The sequence below is a fragment of the Phoca vitulina genome, unplaced genomic scaffold (genome assembly GCF_004348235.1).
Source record: "Phoca vitulina isolate PV1807 unplaced genomic scaffold, GSC_HSeal_1.0 scaffold22, whole genome shotgun sequence".
Taxonomy (NCBI): Eukaryota; Metazoa; Chordata; class Mammalia; order Carnivora; family Phocidae; genus Phoca; species Phoca vitulina.
In genome coordinates this window covers 22,447,994-22,470,320 of record NW_022589725.1, presented here as the reverse complement: position 1 = coordinate 22,470,320, position 22,327 = coordinate 22,447,994, and the positions used below count along the sequence as shown (strand labels likewise).

General features: G+C 40.2%; 1 protein-coding gene across 5 annotated transcripts in view; it reads right to left on the bottom strand.

Annotated features, from left to right (window-relative positions):
- Window positions 1-22,327, bottom strand: part of SLX4IP (SLX4 interacting protein) — a 286,122-nt gene that overhangs the window by 159,330 nt on the left and 104,465 nt on the right. Inside the window, exons 1-4 of one of the 5 annotated variants that reach the window (XM_032419178.1) lie at window positions 21,599-21,843; window positions 16,600-16,685; window positions 4,523-4,563; window positions 2,092-2,147 (exon numbers count right to left, since the gene is read on the bottom strand). In XM_032419178.1, the coding sequence (XP_032275069.1) occupies window positions 2,092-2,118 (27 nt within the window). In that variant the 5' untranslated portion in view covers window positions 2,119-2,147; window positions 4,523-4,563; window positions 16,600-16,685; window positions 21,599-21,843. Of the gene's footprint in view, window positions 1-2,091; window positions 2,148-3,445; window positions 3,501-4,522; window positions 4,564-16,599; window positions 16,686-21,598; window positions 21,844-22,327 lie in introns of those variants that run through there. The other 4 variants (XM_032419181.1, XM_032419179.1, XM_032419180.1 and 1 more) reach the window with 4 other exon arrangements.

The window sequence follows — 22,327 nt, the reverse complement described above, 5'->3', positions numbered from 1 at the left end:
TCTACTGGGCCACTGCCAGTTTTAGCAGAGCTCTGCAGACAGACAGCCTGCAGGGGCTCCACCTTGGACAAGTTGAGATCACCCTAGCAACACATAAGAAACTATTACATGAGACTACCCAGAAAACTTAGTATAAGAGTTCCAGAAGAAGAGAACAGAGAGGATAAAGGGCAGTACCTGAAGAGAAAATGGTTGAGATTTTCCAAAACTGATAAAAGACTTGCATCTTTCAAATAAAGATGTGCATTGCATCCCAAGCCAGATAAATAAAAACAAGTCTATGGCTTCAGGCTTCATAGTGAAATTGTAAAACATCAAAGCCAAAAACAAAATTTTAAGCAGCTGGAAAGAAAAAAGTTGATAACCAAGATAACCAAGAAAGAAATCACAGGGGCGCCTGGGTGGCTCAGTCTTTAAGCGTCTGCCTTCAGCTCAGGTCATGATCCCAGGGTCCTGGGATCGAGCCCCGCATCGGGCTCCCTGCTCTGCAGGAAGCCTGCTTCTCCCTCTCCCACTCCCCCTGCTTGTGTTCCCTCTCTCACTGTGTCTCTCTCTGTCAAATAAATAAATAAAATCTAAAAAAAAAAAGAAATCACAATGAGGCAGGTGAGAGACTTCTGTAGTTACTAGTCTCCACAGATGCGTGCCACCCCCCCCCCCCATAAATCCTCGCTTCCCTGTGGGCACATGCTGCTTCTCACATCAAAAGCTGCAGCTTCCCTTCGCCTGGGCCCTTTGAGTGCTCTGACCAGCAGAATGTAGTATAAATGCCAAGTGAGACTTCTGAGCCCAACCCTTCAAAGAACTGGCAAATTCTCTTCTTTCTTCTAGCAACTCTTGCTCTGGGACACCATCCCTCAAACTCAGCCACCACGCTAGGAGAAGCCCAAGCCACAGAGAGCAGCCATGTGAATGAGAAGTGACGGGCAACAATCACCAGCCCCAGGTGAGCTCCCAACCACAGCGAGTATCAAGGGACAGCTGTGTGAGCATGTCATCTTTGATGTTCCAGCTGAACTGGGGTCCCAGATAATTGCAGCCCTGGCCACCATCAAAAAGAGAAATGACCCAAATGATACCAGGCAACCTACACAATCACAAGAGAGAAAAAAATGGCTTGTGTTTTAAGCTACTAAGTTTTAAGGTGGTTTTAAACATCAATCAATAACTAGAGAGTTTCTCAGTTGCCATAACAGATCCCAGAAGACAATGGAAAATATCTTTCAAATGCCAAGGAAAAATAATGCTCAACCTAGACTTCTATAACCAACTTTCTAGAGTTAAGACAAAGCTACATTTTTTAGAAAGACAAATGATGAAAGTTCACCACTTATAATCTCTCATAAAAAGAAATACTACAGAACACGTGGATAAGCAATGAAATTTATAAATACATTGTAAATCCAGGACTTGGTAAAAATAAGATATAACTACAATATTAAGTAGTATCTGATCTGGTTAACTACTGTAATTTGTCTGTTTTGGTGTTTTGAACCTACTTAATATAACACTAGCACAGAAAAAATGTCCTCAACAGCCAGCATAGGTGAAGGCATCTCAGACACCTCACAGCCACTATTTATCAATTCTTCCCCTCTCCTTTCCCACCACCCTTCACACATAGTTCTCCCAGCCCCCCACACCTGAGAAGGTCTCAGCCTCAGCCATCAAGGGATAGAGAAGAGATACTTATAAAAAGAAAACAAAAGAGCGCAGCCGGACAAGAGACCTCTCTCCTGGCATTCACCCACCTGCAGCATTTGCTGCCTACTTCATTTTTATCTGCTTTGTCATTATCAAAAATCATGTCACGCACATATGTATGTGAATGACAATTTTTAACATTAAGGACCAAGTTATGACCTAATGGCATCTTACAGAAGACTTGAAGCAAGAAACTCCCATAACCATATGAACTATTTTTTTCTTCCCCATTCTTAACATGCAAATCTTCAATCACCTAAAGTTTTCAGTAAAGACACTAATTTAAAGAGTAGAAGGCAAGTTCAGAGGTTCATCTGTCAATGAACACAGAACTCAGTTATATTAGAAAATGATTAACCATTTTAAAGACTATTAAGCACTACTTACTTTAACGGCAAATTTCTTTGACGCCATGTCTTACTGATTCCAGAGTAATTACAGACCTTTAAATAGAAGAAAAAAAGTTACAAGTAGGTATATCAAAATCTCTATTTGGATAATATATAGGAGAAAGGTTGGCTGAATAATCAAATAACAGTATTTGCAAGATAAATGTTTACTTAAAACTAGTCTTAAAAATATATTATATTGGGGGACACCTGGGTGGCTCAGTCGGTTGAGCATCTGCCTTCGGCTCAGGTCATGATCCCAAGGTCCTGGGATCGAGTCCCACATCGGGCTCCCTGCTCCGCGGGGAGCCTGCTTTTCCCTCTGCCTCTGTCTCTCTCTCTCTGTCTCTCATGAATAAATAAATAAAATCTTTAAAAAAAAAAAAAAATATTATATTGGGGCGGCTGGGTGGCTCAGTCATTAAGCGTCTGCCTTCGACTCAGGTCATGATCCCAGGATCCTGGGATTGAGCCCCGCATCAGGCTCCCAGCTCAGCGGGAAGCCTGTTTCTCCCTCTTCTCCCTGCTCGTGCTCTCTCTCACTATCTCTGTCTGTCTCTCTCTCAAATAAATAAATAAAACCTTAATATATATATATATATATATATATATATAAAATACTGGGGGCCTTGGGGGGCTCAGTCAGTAAAGCATCTGACTCTTGATCTCAGGGTCATGGGTTCAAGCCCCATGCTGGGCTGCTCGGTGGGAGTGGAGCCTACTTTTTTATATATATAAATTATTGAAATATATATATAATATTGAATTAGCAACTTAAAAACCACCAACAAAGGAAAGCACAGGCTCAGATGCATTCTATCAGACATTTAAAGAGTTAATACCATTGGGGCGCCTGGGTGGCTCAGATGGTTAAGTGTCCGACTCTTGGCTCTGGCTCAGGTCATGATCTCAGGGTTGTGAGGTTGAGCCCTACGTTGGGCTCCACGCTGGGCATGGAGCTGCTTAAGATTCTCGTTCTCCCTCTGCCTCTGCTCCCCAAAAATCATGAGACAATACATTTATAGTACTTTTTTTTTTAAGATTTTATTTATTTGATAGCGAGAGATAGCACAAGCAGGGGGGAGCGGCAGGCAGAGGGAGAGGGAGAAGCGGGCTTCCCTGCTGAGCACGGAGCCCGATGCGGGGCTTGATCCCAGGACCCCGGGATCATGACCTGAGCCGAAGGCAGACGCTTAACCGACTGAGCCACCTAGGCACCCCAGGACCGTATTGTATTTATCGAAAAAAAAAAAAAAATCCATGTATAAGTAGACCCACACAGTTCAAACCTGTATCGTTCAAGAGTCTACTCCCCTTTACTATGCTCAGCCAGGTCAACTGCCCTCTCTCACCCTTGCAGAAACGTAGAGAATTATTTTTTGGAGAGAGTAAGACAGAGGATCTCTGGTCTGGAAAACACCAGGCACAGCATAAAGCAGGGGGTACCCTACTGAAAAAAGAGAAAATTAAGGGAACATTTACAAACTGATTGATATCTTCCCCAACCCGCATGTCCCTTATGATGGTTAATTTTATGTGTCAACTTATCTGAGCTAAGGGATGCCCAGACAACTAATAAGATATTATTTCTGGGCATATCTGTGAGGGTATTTCTGGAAGAAATCATGATTTGAATTGGTGCACTCAGTAAGGCCAATGGCCCTCCCCAGTCTGGGTGGTTATCATTCAATCCGCTGAGGGCCCAAACAGAACAAAAGGTGCAGGAAGGGTGAATTCGCGATCTCTGAGTTGGGACACCCATATTCTCCTGCCCTCAGACTTAAGCACTCCTGGCTCGCAGGCTTTGGACTGAGAATGAATTACACACGGGCTGTCCTTGTTCTCCAGCTGGCAGACAGAAGATCATGGAACTTCTCAGTCTCTATAACTGCATGAGCCTATTCCTATAATAATTATATATACCTTCTATTGGTTCTGGGTCTCTGGAGAACCTTGTCTAATACACCCCTCTACACTGCCTAGCCTCTCCAAATATGAGACTGAAACCATTCAGGGACCGGACTAACCTAAAAGGTAGGATCTAGAAGTACTGACATCAGGGATTCCCCAAGGAAACAGCCTAGATGGATGGTTCTAAAGTGAAGCAAACACCCACAAGTCCCACATCTGCATGGAGAACTGCCTTCCATCTTTTTAATACCCCACTCTCGAATACAAGTAAACAACCACGAATCACCTGCCATCTAAGGAAAGACTCTATCATGAAAGAAAACAAAACAAACAGGAAAGAAACTACTTGGCCAAAACTGAGACTATGCAGGGAGCAGGAAACCATTTTTTAAGAAACTATCATTATTATCAGGGAGATAGGAGATATTTTAACCATAAAGCAATAAACACAATAACAAAAAATAAGAAACTTTCAGAAAACAACAAATTAAAGTGATAGCTGAAATAAAAAAACCTACCAGAAGTGCTGGAGGACGAAGTTCAGGAAGTCATTCAGAAACTTCAGCAAAAATAAAAAAGATGAAAAATAAGAGAGAATAAGTTAAAGGACTGTACAATTAAATTAAATTTAATTAAAAATTAAAGGACCCATACATGAAAGTTAGGATGGAAACATCTCATATTAGGGCATATATCACTGTAAAACATCAGGCATTGGAGATTTAAAAAAAAAATCTTTAAAAAAAGGGTGGGAGGTGGGTGGAAGGGGTGGTCAGTGAATGTTTGGCTCCAAATGGCTCAAAGCAACTCCGGAGACTAAAAGACAATAGAGAAGTATCTTCAAAATTCTAAAGAAAATTGTTTCCAACCTCCAATTGCATTTAAACATGACGGGGAGGGGACATTTTTAGACATGCAAGGTCTTAAAAAATTTAAGTCCCATGCATCCTTTCTCAGGAAGCTTAACTGAAGATGTGCTTCACCAAAATGAGGAAATTAACCAAGAAAGAGGAAGATACAGGAAAGAGGAAGGCCAAGACAGGCAAAAGGCAGAGGAAATCCTAGGATCTGGTGAAAGCAGATCCCTGCATGAGATCATGGGCTAGACCAGGAGAGAACCATTAGTGGGCGCTACAGCAGTTTCAACGTCTCCAGGAGATGCATCCTCAAAAGCATATGCGAGCATGCAAAACTCACTTTAGACAACTGGTGGAGAATCTGAGATGGAATTAGGACAGGAACATGGAAAGCTAGGCAATTATTGATCCTAGGATAAATAAAAATTGTGCCAAAAATAAAGAGAGTACTTCATACACAGCTCAGTTACGGCTAGCATGTGTAGTTATGACAACAAACACTGAATCTTGACCTAAGCAATGTTACGTTTACAGCAAAATTACGAGGATGGGGAATATATGTGTATGTGCATATTATACAGCAGGGGCATAGAGGTTAAACTGAGCGAGAGCTCCCTTGAATGCTAAGGGGATGTTTCAGAAGCAAAGCCTAAAATCAATATAAAACAGTAACAACCACCACCGCAACTGATTAATAGTTAAGCAGAAATACAGCAAGTAATTTAGTGATATGGAACCAACTGTTAAATGCTAAACTTGGCTCCACCATGAAGAGCAAGGTGAAGAGAGCTGCTCTGGAGGAAGGAATGAGGTGAAAAGGAGGCCATAACTCATAAGCCTCGTACACGGAACTATCTGCCCGTTCCAATGTGTGTACGGATGTTAGAGCAGCACGGTACAACAGAAACAGAATGCAAGCCAGAGATGTAGTTTTCAATTTTCTAGCAGTTGCAGTTAATAAAAATGTAAACCGAAACAGAGGATATTCATTTTAATAATATTTTTATTTAACCTAATAAATCCAACATATTATCATTTCAGCATGTAATCACTACAAAAGTATTTACATTCTTAGTGTTTTACCTTAGTCTTTGAAGTCAGGTGTATCAGGTGTGTTATTTTCTGTTTCCAGCACATCTTAATTTGGACTGGCCACATGTCAAGTGTTCGACACCTGTGGTCAGTGGCTACCATAATGGACAGTGCGGTTTCAGCGTACTTGGTTTCATTACAAGAAAAACACTTATTTCTGTGTCCTAGATTACTAATTTAAAAAACAGGGATAGTAATACCTAACTCAAAATTATCAAAAGGATTAAATAAAATGATATATGAAAACCCCTGATGAAACTTGTATAAAACAGTAGGCCCTTGAGGAGTGTTAACAACTACTTAGTCAATGGTGATGATTTAAAATCGGATGATTTTTTTTTCAAAATGTGATAACCTTTGATTCTATTTTTTTTAAGATTTTATTTATTTGAGAAAGAGCAGGAGCGGGGGGAGGGGCACAGAGAGAGGGAGAAGCAGACTCCCTGCTGAGTGCAGAGCCCTACAAGGGGCCTGGTCTCACAACGGCTGGGATCCTGACCCAAGCCAAAGTCAGACACTTAACCAACTGAGCCACCCAGGCACCCGATGCTATTTTTTTTTTTTTAATGGACAAAAACATCTTTATCCAAACCCCAAATCACTTTAATTATTCATTTCTATTCTCTGAATGATGTAGTGCATATGATTTAGAAAAATTCTGAAGGTCATTCACCTAGTAACCCCATTTAGAAATAGGTGTAAATGGAAAAAATAAGCTCCTAGAGAATCAGGAACATGTGTTTGAAAACAACATTTGTAAAGGTTGCCCTGAAAACTTTAGGTAGATCTTTATGTTATTTGAGCCTGATAAACACAAAATTGGTCCCCTTAAATTTACTAAATTAGGTTTGAATAACTTCTGCCAAGAATTTAGGGAATCCCTCACTGGAGGGTGCTTAAGTGCTTCAGCTGATAGAGAAAAGGGAGAGAGAGTTTTGTCAGCAAGTACCCAACCAAGCTGAAGCATGGGATCAAATTATTTTTTAATTGTACACTGGTTTTCCCACATGTCCTTCCTTTCCCGAAGGACAGGTGGACCACACTGGAGGCTGCAGCAAGGCTTTCAGACCATATCTGCATTAGATTATGGGCCATATTACAGTGAAGGTTACATTTTTCAACTCACAATAAGGTTCCAATATTCTTTCTTCAAGTACTCACTTTTTTTTTCTTTTTACTTCTATCAGTAAAGCAATTTTTTAAGGACTGCATTTTTTAAGGACTGGATTCTTCAAAAAGTATCATCAAAGCTCAATCTCAAAAATATGATCTGTAGGAATCTAGGACCAAATAGTATATATTTTTACATAATATGGTCCCCTAATGTAAAAATAGGCCACATGGGAAAAGGAACTGTATTATACATTTTGCACATATATTTTTTCTTAATTCCCTTTGCCTATTTGATATTTTTACATTTTGCTTATTTTTAATCCATTTTAATATCATGTGGCATTCTGCCTCTCAATGTATATCATTTTTTCATTTGTTTCCACAATGTTTGGAGGCTCAAAAAGTCACAACTTTAGGGCTAAGAGAGAACTCACAAACTATCTACTCTCAACCCTGCCCTCTATTCCCCTAAAGAGTATACTTGTCAGACCAGGTCAGGGTCTCACAGCTGAGAGTCAAGGGCGAGAGAAGAGTCTTGTCAACTCAGCTGAGGGCAAACTAAGACCATCTGTCAACTGCAGAACTGCCAAGGTCGATTGTTAACTGGACTGTCAAGGTATGTGTACCCTCCCTCCCTCCACATTCCGCCCCCCCCCCAACACACACATTCCCACCACGAAGGCACAAGATCCCAACAGAGTTAGATTTCAAATAAAGCTACATGAGTGATGGGTGGTTCTCTCCTGCTAATGGAAGAGGAAGGAAGTCCACAGCTGAGGAAATGTAGTCTGAATGAATTTAATATACCATTGTGCTATGTGACATGGCACACATCTTCATAAACAAAAAATAAAGCCCACCAACATAAAGCCCAAAACACATCTGGATAGCCAACTGGATAGACCCTGAGCCTGCAAATCTGCTGAAGTCATTCTAGATAAGGAAGATACATTTCTTTTGCTTCCTTACATCATTAGGGACAAGCGCTAGAAATGAACTAACTGGTGAACTGAAGCAGTTTGCTAATTCCCAAATATGGTAAAAGCACTCTTATCCATCCTGGTAGGAACAGGTTCTCAAAGGTGAACACCCCTAAGAGCACTACTTGACCCTAGAGGCTGCTCAAGAAATGTCTGCTGGATGAAGAAATATTCCGGATAATAGGAGCAGGGGAACACCCAACCATTTTATTTTTGCTGTTTTTAGGGAAATTTTCCAAAAAGCATATTGAAGCTTTACGACTTTCATAAAAAATACCACATGGTGAATATTTCTTTGATATTCAGAAGAAAGTGATCACCCATCATCCCACTGGGCAATATACAGATTAATGCCCCTTGGAGCTGCTACTCAACAGTGGAACCAGCGCGGTTCCCGCCAGCTCTCCTAGGCTTTCCTTGAGCTGTCAGGGTGCCTGTCTTCCAAGGCTCCTTTTCCCCACTAGGTTCTGCAACCTAATCAGATAAGGCTAGCAACCTAAGAGACCAAGTGTGTCGGGTTAATGGGGTATTTTCCAAGCCTCTCTTATATGGATTTGCATGGACTTCAGTGTGAAGGTAATAAAATGGATATTACATTAACTTTAGGGTTTCTGAAATGATGAAATGGCTGAGTCATGGTACAAAGAACCATGCCCTCTGGATTTGAGCCTCAGCATTTAATTCTTTCTGCCTCAGTAGGCCTAGGATGTTACAGAGGTGGACTCTTAAGTCTCTTCTATTTCTAAATATTTGTGATCCAAAATCCAACGGCAGTTCAAGGAACAAATAATACCAGTTTACAAATCCCCCCAGAAAAGAGGGAACCCTGCCCAGCCCCCAACAACTCATTATATGAAGCCCTGATAGCAAAACCAGACAAGGGCAGTACAGGAAAGGAAAATCACAGCCAATTCTATACATGAACATATAGGCAAGAAACCTAAACAAATAGAAGCAATCTGAATCTAACAACATTTAAAAAATACACCAGAACCAAGTGAGGTTTATCAGAGGAGTGCAAGGTTGGTTTAACACTAGAAAAATCACCATACTAAAAAATTAAAGTAGGAAAAAAAAGACATGGTCATTTTAATAGAGGTAGGAAAAAAATAAAGAATATTAGAAATCTGAGAAAAGAAATTTCTTAATTGTGGAGCACCTGGCTGGTTTAGTCAGAAAAGCATGCAACTCTTGATCTTGGGGTCATGAGTTCAAGCCCCACAATGGGTGTAGAGATTACTATATTATTAAAAGTAAATAAATATATAAACAAACTTAAAAAAAGAAATTTCTTAATCATAAAAAAGCATCTACAAAAAATATAGCAAACATGCTTCATGACAAACCATTAAAAGCAATTTCTCTGAAACAGGTAGAAAATGTCGATTTTAAAATATCTTTTAAACTAGCATTGGCAAATATAAAATATCTAGGAATAAATTTATCTTTTTAAAAGATTTTACTTATTTATTTGTCAGAGAGAGAGAGCACAAGCAGGGGGAGCGGCAGACAGAGGAAGAAAGCAGGCTCCCTGCTGGGCAAGGAGCCCGATGCAGAACTCCATCCCAGGACCCTGGGATCATGACCTGAGCTGAATGAAGGCAGACACTTAACCAACTGAGCCACCCAGGCGTCCCTAAGAACAAATTTAACAGGAAATGTGGAAGACCTCCTCAAATTGCTCTTCTAACTTAATACAATTCTTTTTTTTTTTTTAATTTTATTATGTTATGTTAATCACCATACATTACATCATTGGTTTTTGATGTAGTGTTCCATGATTCATTGTTTGCGTATAACACCCAGTAACTTAATGCAATTCTTAGCACAATCCTGAACAGGGAATCTGAGAGCAAAGAAGACTAAGATACTTGTAAAGGAGAAGAGAAGAAAAACAAAGGAGGGGGGTTGTCTTACCAGATATAGCAAAACTACAATGCTACAGTAAATAAAATAATATGTACTGGCAAAGGGGTAAACAGTCCAAGGGGACAGACCACACAGACTAGAAAACAAACCTCCACACTTATGGACATAGATGACAGAAGCAGCACTGCCGATCAGTGGGAAATGAGGAGATTATTCATTCAACAAACTGTGGTTGAACAACTGTTTATCCATTTGGAAAAAGATGAAATTGGAGCACTATTTCACACAACACACAAAAGTCAATTACAGATGGGCTAAAAACTAAAATGTAAAAAAACAGAACCTCTTAGAGAATGTTTTCAAGAACTCAGGGTAAAGGAGGAGTTTTTTAACTGGACACAAAAAGTGCAAACCATAAAGAAAAAGAATGGTAGATTTGGCCATATTAAAATTAAAACTTCCCTACAGACTGGATGAAAATATCTGCAATTCACATATCCAACAAAAGTCTTATAACTAGAACATATAAAGAACTCTCAAAACTCACCAATAAAAAAATACAATCCAGTCAGAAAATGGGTGAAAGACATGAACAGACATCTCGCCAAAGATGATAAACAAGCACATGAAAAGATGCTCAATACCATGAGCCATCAGAGAAATGCGAATAAAACTCGAGTGAGATATCACTACGTATCTACCAGAATGGCAAGTAAAAAATAGTGGTAACACCAAATGTTGATGAGGACGCAGGGAAAATGGATTTCCCTTTGCCAGTGGCACTGTAAACGTGATACAGCCACAATGGAAGAGAGGTAGATTTCTTATAAAACTAAGTATGCACTTAACATATGACTCAAAAATTTCACTCTTGGGAGTTTATCCCCGAGAAATGAAAACCTAGGCTCACATAAAAATCTGTATACAAATGTTCACGGCAAACTTTATTCATAATAGCCCAAAACTGGAAACAACCCAGATGTCCTTCAATGGGTGAATGGTTAAACAGACGGTGGTATATCTATACCATAGGGTATTACTCAGCAAAAAAGGGAATGAACTGTTGATACAGGTAACAGCTTGGAGGGATCTCAAGGGAATTATACTGAATGAAAAAAGCCAATCTTAAGAGGTTATACAATGCACGATTCCACTTATATAACATTCTTGAAATAACAAAATGATAGAAGTGCATAAAAGATTAAGGTTGCCGCGGATTAAGAATGGGGGAGGAGTATGTGGCTTTATGTAAACAGATAGCAGGAAGGAGCCTATGGCAGTGGAGTTCGTACCCTGATTGTGGTTGGTGTTGGTTTCATGAACAAACATGTGATAAAATGGCACAGGACTAAATAAATACATGTAAAACTGCTTAAATGTAATAAACTCTATGTATTGTACCAATGTCAATTCTCTGGCTTTAATAGTTGCTCTATAAGCATGCAAGATACTACTCATGGGGGGGGGAACTGAGTGAAAGGTACACAGGACCACCCCCCCCTTTTTTGCCAACTTCTGGTGAATCTCTATTTCAAAATAAAAGGCTTACAAAAATTAAAACTTCTGTTCATCAAAATACACCATAAAGAAATGGGGGGGGGTTGACAAACTGGGAGAAGAAATTTATAAGACATATAACCAGCAAAGGACGACAGTCCAAAATTAAACAATCCAATAGAAAAATAGGCAGAGGCGGTACCCAGAGCAAGATGCCCCTGTCTCCTAGCCAAGTCTGCAGATCTGGTAAGGTGGTGGGGAGTGGAGTTGGAAGAATTTCCTGATCCCTTCTATTATTTATGCCTTTACAACCACTGCACAACAACCAATCATAACTCTTACCTCCTTTGGGGAGGTGAGGGGTATGTCTCTCACTATTCTTTCTTAAAAGCTGAGAAGCATGAAGTCTAAATACAGAAAGACCATTTACCAGGGAATCTGGGGAAAGCACACACTCTGCTCTCTTGTCTTACTTCAGGCACACAGCCCATCACCTGGGACCGAACAGATGAAAGTCAAAGACGGACCCATCTGCCTCCCACGAGAAGGAAAAATCATTACTTAGAGATGCCAAAAGTCCCAGACCCCAAAGAGCTGGTTATCCTGAAGCTCCCCACAACCAGAGCCTTTTAAAGTACCTCCTGTTTCCATCTTTGCACTTCTCTATCCCCAAAGCCATAACTGGAGGTAACTGAGCAGGAGTCCTCCAATCAGAACTGTTGGCTGGGATCTCCCACACTTCACACGCCCTCCGCCCACACCTCCATCTCCCGGCTCAGGCAACTCGGCAGCTTCAGCGACCCCCACACAGCCACCTCCACCATCTGTCCTTGAACATGCAGCTCCAGCTCTCCCCACCATCACCCATACAGGCAGTCCTAGAGAATGTCCTCTCCTTCTTAAGGGGAGCTATCCTCCGAAACCCATCTCAGGCACCACCTGCTGCTTGGAGGCCTCTATAAATCTCCAGACTGAATCACTCTCTTCTCTGGGCCACATGGGCACCTCACACCATCACTACTCCCATGCTCAGCTCAGCGAATTACAGGTAACTTCAGCCCTCAGTCTCTCTCCTCTGACTATATGTGTCTTGAGGACAAGGTCCATCCCTGTCTTCTTTGACACCTGGTGCATGGCACAGGTTTGCTGACTTGGGGCACCTGGGTGGTTTAGTCAGTTAAGCATCTGCCTTCGGCTCATGATCCCAGCGTCCTGGGATTGAGCCCCACGTCAGGCTCTCTGCTCAGCGGGAGCCTGCTTCTCCCTCTCCCTGCCGCTCCCCCTGCTTGTACTCTCCCTCTGTCAGATAAATAAATAAAATCTTAAAAAAAAAAAAAAGTTTGCTGATTTGTGCCTGTTGATGGTACTAAATAAGGGGCTACAGACTTCTGTTTTTTAGATTCATACCTATTTATCTAATAAATCCTTACTGTCCCCAAATTTCAAATTCCACATTAAGCTTTCTTAAAAAGAGGTCAAAGCACTCTGGACCTATTTCAATACATAAATAACACTTAAGTTAAATCTATCATGCAGCCTAAGTTGAATGAGTTGTAATACACATAAACTTGTAAACAGAAGATCAAAGTGTTTCCTCTTGAAAATAATGGGCAACAGATCAGAGGTACTGTTGAAGTGTAGGCCATAAATGTGAGTTTTTCACTGCGTAATTTTTTTTTTATTTTTAAAATACGGACATTCTAACATTCATTTGAATGGAAAAGATATTAGCCTCTGTATTCATTCAATTTTAAATCTGGGAACATCCTTAAGTTTTTCTAGACTTGCTTTACTGATCATCATGAACATGCACACACACACACACAAAGCAAGTATGCATCTTATAAAAAACTATTTTCCTAGGCCTAAAGTTGCTTTCAAGAGGGAGCAATAAGCTCAGTGCCCAGGGTTTAAAGTGTTATGTTAAAAAGTCTTGCTATCAGGGGCACCTGGGTGGCTCAGTTGGTTAAGCGTCTGGCTTCGGCTCAGAGGTCATGATCCCAGGGTCCTAGGATGGAGCCCCACACCAGGCTCCCTGCTCAGTGAGGAGCCTGCTTCTCCCTCTCCGCCCCCCCACCTCGTTCTCTCTCGCTCGCTCTCTCTCTCAAAAAAAATTAATTAATTAAATCTTTGGGGAAAAAAAAGTCTTGCTGTCAGAGCTTCCAGTTGAAGTCTAAGTTCAGCAGAATTTTTAGTTTACTGCCTGATTTTAAGAAGTTCAGGACAATCTCCAAAAAGATCAATTTTCCAAAATCTGAAACATATAATTTACATAAGTAGCCTGGGAAGTTAAAGTGTATTATAAATCTTACAAATAACATCTCATCCTCTATTCTGCATTCTTGAGCGCACTTTCTCTGGCCTGAAAACAGTCATTCTTTTCACAAAGAGGAGACTTTGATAGAGTATGACCCCACCAAAAATATGTGTGCATTAATGTCTTTCATAGAGACGGAAAGATCCTAAGATCCTTAAGAAAATTAATTTTGGGAGGGAATGGAAGTAGATTAAACATTATCACATGATTGTCCTGTCATTTAAATACAAAGCAGAGATAAATGCTAATAAAGAAAGTCAGTGACCTTCTAGATTATTCTGTGGGAAAATCCAAGACATTCTGAAGTTCACATTTGTCTTCCTTTTAGATTTGTTGGCCTGTGTCATAGCCAAAGCAACTACTCCAGATTACGAAGGCTAGAAATTAACTTTAGGTTTCTAATCGCTGGATTTCAAACTTTATCAAGAAAATTATTATACTTCCTTTTTCATCTTAAAAAAAAAAAAAACTTATGCTAACTATGGGAGCAGAAACAGAAAACAATAAAGACCCTAAGACTCCTAAAGGAACAACCATAATTCAAGAATGAGAAATCATTTCATTCCCTGCCCCAATCTAACAAAAAAACCCCACAAAAACCAAAAATCAATATCAAAGAAGGAATCACAAACTTTAACAAAAATACCAAGGAAAACTAACAAATGAGCAAAGATCTTGCTGTTGACAACTTAGATAAAGCTTAAGAAGGCACTGTCATTGTAAGAAAGAATCAGCTTTTCCTATTCTTCCTATGGTAATTTTGAATGCCAAAATCAGCTTGTAAAAAAGGAAAACAAGACAAGACAAAAAACAAACAGGGAAGCTCCAATAGCGGAAGGAGGATAATGCAAGTGACAAAAACATTAGGGCTTTTTTTCCTTTTGTCTTCAAATGTAGGTCAAATACTGAAATTCTCTACCAAAAATAATTCCATGGAATGGTCCTACCTTTCAGTCACTCTACGCCCTTAATCCAGCCAATTGGCCCAAGATCTGGGCCCCTCACTTCCTGCTGTGCACACAGAAAATCCTCACTGATCCTGGCATGGGATGCTTCACTAATAGGCAAAGTCTAATTTTTATTTAATACTTTGTCAGAAAGATACAGGCACCTGCTCAGGGGCAGTCACAGCCTTCAGGTTCTAGTAAAACAGACATGTGTTCAAATCCCGCCTCTTCAAGTGATCTCAGACAAGCTATTCAATTCCTCTAAGTCTCCCATTTTCTTATCTATGAAGTGGGATAATAATGAGTGTCTATCTAGAGGTCCTGTGAGAACTAGGTAAGATCTGATAGGTAATACTTGGTAGACCTGCTGAGACATCAGTGGTGGTGATGTGGGAAACAAAGGCAGAAGAACAATTATGAAATTTCCTTATACTTACAGCCATTGACAAGTCCTTGAAACAGGCAGAGTGACATTCCTCTAGAGACGCAACTGCCTTGATGTTGCCACTTTGGCAATCTTAATTGGGGGACCTTATAAGGTCTCAGGACCCTGTAAGTCTCCTTTAACATATAAAAAATCCTTTGGAAATTTCCTTTATCTCTACGCCCCAAGATACACACGTTGGCAGTCCCAAGCATATGACCCACTGATATACATCTGAAGGGTCTCATGACTGAGTTTTTACTAAACAGTAATAAATGACCTTTACCTAACAATAGCTAGCCCCCTCAGGATCCTGAAAACCTTGCTTCCAAAATACCTGAGAGGCTTACACTATCCCTAACCCCCTCCCAACTTGAAAGTATATAATGAGGCCACTCCTCATGACACCAGTGCAGCTCTTCCTGCCCACAGGTCCTGTCCCCGTGCTGTAATAGTCACCTTTTTGCACCAAAGACGTCTCAAGAATTCTATCTTGGCCATTGGCTTCGATCTCTAACATCTTTCCTACATCAGTTCCTTGGTCTCTGTTAACCATAATCATTATCAACATCGCAGGGCACAAAGAGCACCTAATCAACTCACTTCGTACTGCAAGCCTCAAGCCCCACTCTGATAACTGTCTTCCAGTCACCTTCACAGTACAAAAAAAACCTTCTGATAATTATTAATATAATTGTCTTGAAATCTAATCCTTTCAACTTTCATGAAAACTACAGAGATGGAGTGCAGATCTTTGGTTGCTAGCCGGGGATGGGAAACTGTTAGTACTAAGGGAGCAGCAGGAAGGAATTTTGGCAGGGGGTGGGGGGAGGTGGGGAGATAATGAACTTGTCCTGCATTCTGACTGACACCGTGGTTACAAAACTCAGTGCACTGGTCAAAATTCATGAAAGCGTATACCAAAAAGAATGAATTTTAGCATATGCAAATTTTAAAATAATTTTTTAATTGCAAAACAAAAAATCCAAACTTTTCTAACTAGAGAACCAACAGTGACACACATGAACTTAAATGTCCAAGATATTATAACAGCAATATTCTAGATGTTATCCTATAACTAACATAAGTCAAATCCAATTTTAGTTACCAGTTCTGACATATTCAAGCACAAAATGTCAATACCATAATAACCAGGAGGCACTGCTTTTCTATAAGAGAAGCCAAGACTTTAGAAATGTACCTACACCAACATTAAATGAGCAGTACTCTCCATTTAGATCTCTACTTTGTTGCCTGATGGGTAGGTTTCTTAGTGTGCATCCATTATTGTTTTCAGTCTCCAAAAAGTAATATACAAACAGTAGGCTTTAAAGATTTAACACAGCTCAAAATGACTAGGCATGTATACATCAAGAGCTACAGCCCACTAAAGTCAACGAATGCATTTTGCATTTTTAAAAAGCCATAACATGTTTCACTCAGAAAACATTAATCCATAAACTAACAAAGGCAAAGGTAAAAAAAATCCCAATACATACCCATTTTACCACTGTCAACTCCTGGTTTCCGTGTACATAGAAGGCATGGACACCAAATAATTGGACTTTTTTCCCAATTAAATAAGCTGAAGAACAAAGCAGTGAAAAGGAGTACTGTGAAAATAAGAACAACCTCAGAGTCCTTCAACCAGTGAATGTATAAACAAATTACAGGACATCTAGCAAGAGAATACTACCTAGCGATTAAAAAAATGACTACTGATACTTTCAACAAAGAAGGCTCTCAATCATGAAAAGAAACCAGACTCTCAGGACTCCGACCAAAAAACAGCATGTACTGTAAGATTCTTTTTGGATAAGCTAGGAAATGCAAACTTATCTACAGTGACATCTATCATGACAGAGAGCAAATGAGTGGTTGCCTGGAAGAGAGCAGGAAGAGGGATTATAAAACAGCAAAAGGAAATTTGGGGGATACGGATATGTTCATTTGGGGGAACGTACCTTGATTGTGGTGATGGTTTTACCCGTATATATGTCAAGCACATCAAACTACACACTTTAAATATGTGCAGTTTACTATACAACAGTTACAGACATAACATGGTGATATTCCTGGTTCAGCTCCACACCACCACAATAAAGTAATTATCACAATGAAGTGAATCACATGAATTTTTGGTTCTCCAGTGCATATAAAAGTGATGTTTAAGACCAGGGACCTGAAGCAGCTCAGAGGCGGTGAATAATAGCTATGCAAGTCTGCAATAAAAAAAATGGCCTCAAATAAGACTACTACATTGCAAAAAATGGGAAAGAGAATGAAAAAAGTAAAAAAGTAGAAGAGGCAGAGTCTGAAGAATTTGTGGTGGAAAAAGTACTGGACTGACGTGTACTGAATGGGAAGCATTTTATAACCATGGATAAACCCGTGTTTCTGGGATACTATCATTTTCAGTAACTTAAGAAATAAAACACTTAAGGGGTGCCTGGGTGGCTCAGTCAGGTAAGCGTTTGCCTTGGGCTCAGGTCATGATCCTGGGATTGAGCCCTGCATCAGGCTCCCTGATCAGTGGGAGATCTGCTTCTCCCTCTCCCTCTGTGCTAAGTAAATAAATAAAATCTTTAAAAATAAAAAAATTTTAAAAAACGAAATAATTTAAAATTAAATTGAAATTTTTCCTGAAGCCCTAACCTTTCACGTTTTGTAATTAATTGGACAATTAAAATATTATGTAAACAATTTAAATTGGGCAATTTAAAATAAGCCACATCAGAATACATATCCATATCTATAGTCATATAAATGCAAGTTTATTTGCAAGATCCCTGAAAGGAAAATTTTATCGCCACCAACAACCTCCCCACTCAAATGACAAAACTAGACATTAGGTAAGCAAAACTTAAATGGACAAACTTAAATGGACATTGAAAGGTTCCTTCTAGTGAACCATTCCTTTTCAAGAAGTTGAAATCCCTGTGCTGTACTGCCTAAAAGGTCATGATTCATGGAATAGCTAAGACTTCGTTCATGGAAACCTAATCATAATCAGATGGGTAGAGATACTGGCAATTTAGCACCTGCTAGAATAAACGGGTGGACAGACTTCTATAATCTGAATTCTTGGCCTGCATGTTTTTTCTTTATCCCCACTTATTCCTTTTTTTTTTTTTAGATTTTATTTATTTATTTGAAAGAGAGAGTGAGAGAGAGAGAGAGCGGGCACAGCCGGGGAAGGGGCAGAGGGAGAGGGAGAAGCAGACTCCTCTGCTGAGCAGGGAGCCTGATGTGGGGCCCGATCCGAGGACCGCAGGATCATGACCTGAGCCCAGGGCAGATGCTTAACCACTGAGCCACCCAGGCGTCCCTACCCCAGCTTATTCCTGACATGTAGTCTCAATCTTCTCAGTATTTGAGTTACTGGTTCAGCAGAAACCAGGAAAAACAGTAACTCTGTAGTCAGAATATTATCCATCTGTATACTGTTTACTTTATTGTAAATACTAGTAAACAATGGTCAATAAAGTTTTATATTCCTTAAAAAAAAAAGATGTTTAAGTTTTACCATATAGTCTATTAAATGTGGCCCAGCATTATGTTTAAAAAAAAACAATGTATATACCTTAATTAAAAAAACCTTATTGCTAAAAAGTGTTAACCTCCACCTGAGCTTTCAGCAAGCTGAAATCACTGATCACAGAGCACCATAACAAATATAATGAGAAAGTTTGAAATACTGTGAGAATTACCAAAATATAACACAGAGACATGAAGCAAGCAAATGCTGTTAGAAAAATGGCACCAAAAGACTTGCTCAGCGCAGGGTTGCCCTGAACCTTCAATATGTATAAAAAAAAAAAAAAAAAAAAAAAAAAAATCTGCAAAGCACAATAAAGCAAGATATGTCTATATTCCTCAATAAGGCTATTTAAAAAGAAAAAGACCATTTTTAAAAAAAAATCTGTATTCCTAGTACATTTAGACCACCTGCCTCTCTTCCCAACCGGTACATGTCCTAAAGTCATGGAACTGTAATACCTTTTCCCTTAGTGATTTTCATGAATGAACAAAACTTTAATAACCCAAAGATTTAATTATAATAACAAAAAACAATGGTTAATATGTACATAGGTGTGATCACGCGCCAGGCATTGTTTTAAGCACTTTTCTTTTATTAACTTATTTAACCTTCTTATCAACCCTATTTTACAGATGAAAAGATGGAAGCACAGAGAGTTAAGTAATCCGTTCAAGGTCACACAGCTAGTACCTGGAGGAGCTAGGATCTGAACCCAGGGAATATGGCTCTGAAGTTTATTTCCTTACCGACTGTGTTCTACTGGCACACACAATATAAGATACAATATGTGAAGATCAAAAGCAATACATACTATACTTACACAAAACTTCAGTATTTGCTGCATTTTGAAAAACTCACATGAGGCTAAATAAAAAAACAACACAACCTTCATTCTTTTCCAAATTACTAGGTGGAAAAAGGACAACAAGAAAAGCTGGACAACTTACTGATTCCTAAATTCCTAAAACCTTACTGGTTCCTAAATTCCATCCACAGGGTCTAAAACTCGGCAGATACTGGTCAGGAATCTTTTTTTTTAAATGATTAGATTTCTCACTAGAGGAAGACAGAAGAGAGCTAGATGCCACAAAAACTTTGGTAAAGCATGGCCCAAGGTTTTCCAAGTCAATACTGAACTGTTGAACACATGCAGGCTTTTGAATTCAACTTGTAATAAATTAAAAGTAAAAATATGCACAGAGGAAAAATATGCACACAGGTGTTGCCGTGACAACAGTTACATAATAATATACCAGACTGACAAATTCTCGATTTTTTAGAACACTAAATTGTTTTCTTGACATCAAGTTGATGGATAAAAAGCACAAGAAAGGGGCGCCTGGGTGGCTCAGTCAGTTAAGCGTCAGACTCTCGGTTTCGGCTCAGGTCATGATCTCAGGCTCCAGAGATTGATCCTCAAGTCGGGCTCCACTGCTATGGAGCCCGACTTGGGGATCAATCTCTCCCTTGGCCCCTCCCTCCCACTCTCTCTAAAAAAAATAAATAAATAAAAGTAAAAAAATAAAAGCCCAGGAAAACATGTCATATGCCCACCGCATGTAAAACATGGAATAAACTGACAATATATTGTGAACTGTTTAAGAAACACAGGTTGAAAAGAGGCATTCTGTATCTTTAGTTCATGTCCTGAATTAATGCCCCTTGAATTTTAAGGTGCACTCCCTAGAAAAGATTCTGATTCAGTGGATCTTTTTTTTTTTTTTTTAAAGATTTTATTTATTTATTTGACAGAGAGAGACACAGCGAGAGAGGGAACACAAGCAGGGGGAGTGGGAGAGGGAGAAGCAGGCTTCCCGCTGAGCAGGGAGCCCGATGCGGGGCTCCATCCCAAGACCCTGGGATCATGACCTGAGCCGAAGGCAGATGCTTAACGAACGACTGAGCCACCCAGGCGCCCCTCAGTGTATCTTGAGATGGGATCTGAGACTAAAGTTTCTAAGAAGCTTCCAGGTGATGCTGGTCAGTAGACAGCACTGAGCAACCCTAAGTAACTTGAATATTGGTCATAAAATTAGCCACCTGGCCTACAAATATGGTGGCATCTAGGACCCAAGAAATAAGTGTCAATACAACTTCTTCCTAGTACAGGAAAAAAAGAAAAAAAAGGAAGGTGAGGAGATCAAGGTAGAAGCAAGGGGATACCTATCATAGTCCAACAGTGCTAAGAACCACAGAATATTGTTACTTGCCCCAACCTAGTAGCTGTTGAGGTCAGATAGAATGTAAACTCCAAGACTGAAAGGGGTTTTTTTTGTTTGTTTGTTTTGGTTTACTGCAGAATCCTTATGGCCTAGCATACATTAGGTACTCAATAAATGCAATGAATAGGGGCGACTGGGTGGCCCAGTCGGTTAAGCCTCTGCCTTGGCTCAGGCCATGATTGGGGGGGGGGGGGTCTGGGATTGAGCCCCTCATCTTGCTCCCTGCTCAGCAAGAAGCCTGCTTCTCCCTCTCCCACTCCCCCTGCTTGTGTTGCCTCTCTCGCTGTGTCTCTCTCTGTCAAATAAATAAAATCTTTAAAAATAAATAAATAAAAATGCAATGAATAAATGAGTGAATGGGCAGTATATACAAACACAATCCATACTTACGTCACAACCTAAAAATGTCTGAGAAGAGACTGTGTATAAATGGTTGTGGGCAGCCACAGTTCGATACAAATACCTGGCCCATTCATCGTGCTCCATTTTCCCCCCCAAAAGCAAAAAATTCTCCAGACCAATACTTTCCACTTTTATGCCATTTCCCGCAGGCTTATGTTAACAACTCTTTAGCACTTTGAAAACAATGAAAAAAGGTGGAAGCACAGGGAAAAGAATTCAGAAAAGGCTAAAAAAACAAAAGAAAAAACCCACGGGGGGTGGGAGAGGAGATGGGCAAATAGTTCAGTTCAAGTGAAGGAACATCTTAGGTTGTCAGGAGTTCCACGTTCTTACCTATGATGGTGGCAGGGTTTGGGTTCGGGCTTTTATTAGTTTTGTTACTGTCCAGGGTCACTGGTGGAGTAGTACTTGGCTGAGGAAACTCAGACTAAACAGGGAGCAGGCTCTCAAGCCCACCTTCAGACGCTTTGGGGATTCAAGCTTCGGCCTTACTTCCCCTTTCCCAGGGTCTCCCCGTGCGTGGGGAAAACGCTGCCGCAGCCCAAACACAAGACGATCTGAGCGGCCTCACCGTCGGCTTGAAGCCAAAACCAGGACTTAAGATGGCGGGGAAACACTGAGTGAAGGGCCGGGATAGCGCAAGGAATCTACCCCAAATAAAAATGGCCTCCGCCCATTTTTCAAGGAGGGCCCAAAACAAAAATGGCGACCAAGGCGGCTATTCAGTCGCTAGGAACGCCGTGAATATGATTGGCAGGTAACGAATCACGGTTACCCATAGTGCTAGACGGCGGAGGCGATCGAGAGAAAAGAAAACTAAAACCCAACGTTTCTGTGGTTCAGAGCACCTTGATACCGGAAAATTACTAGCGCCAAGAATCAGGTATAAAAAAGGTCGGAAAGCAAAGGTGGCTTTCACAATGCTGGACAAACTTTGAAATAGCGATACACATAACTTCCTTTATAATTCTTTCGAATGCTACAGAAAAATAAAAGTTTTGTCCTCGAACTAAGAAATAGGATGGGGAGATAGTGCCAAAATTACCCACTTTGTGAAGCTAA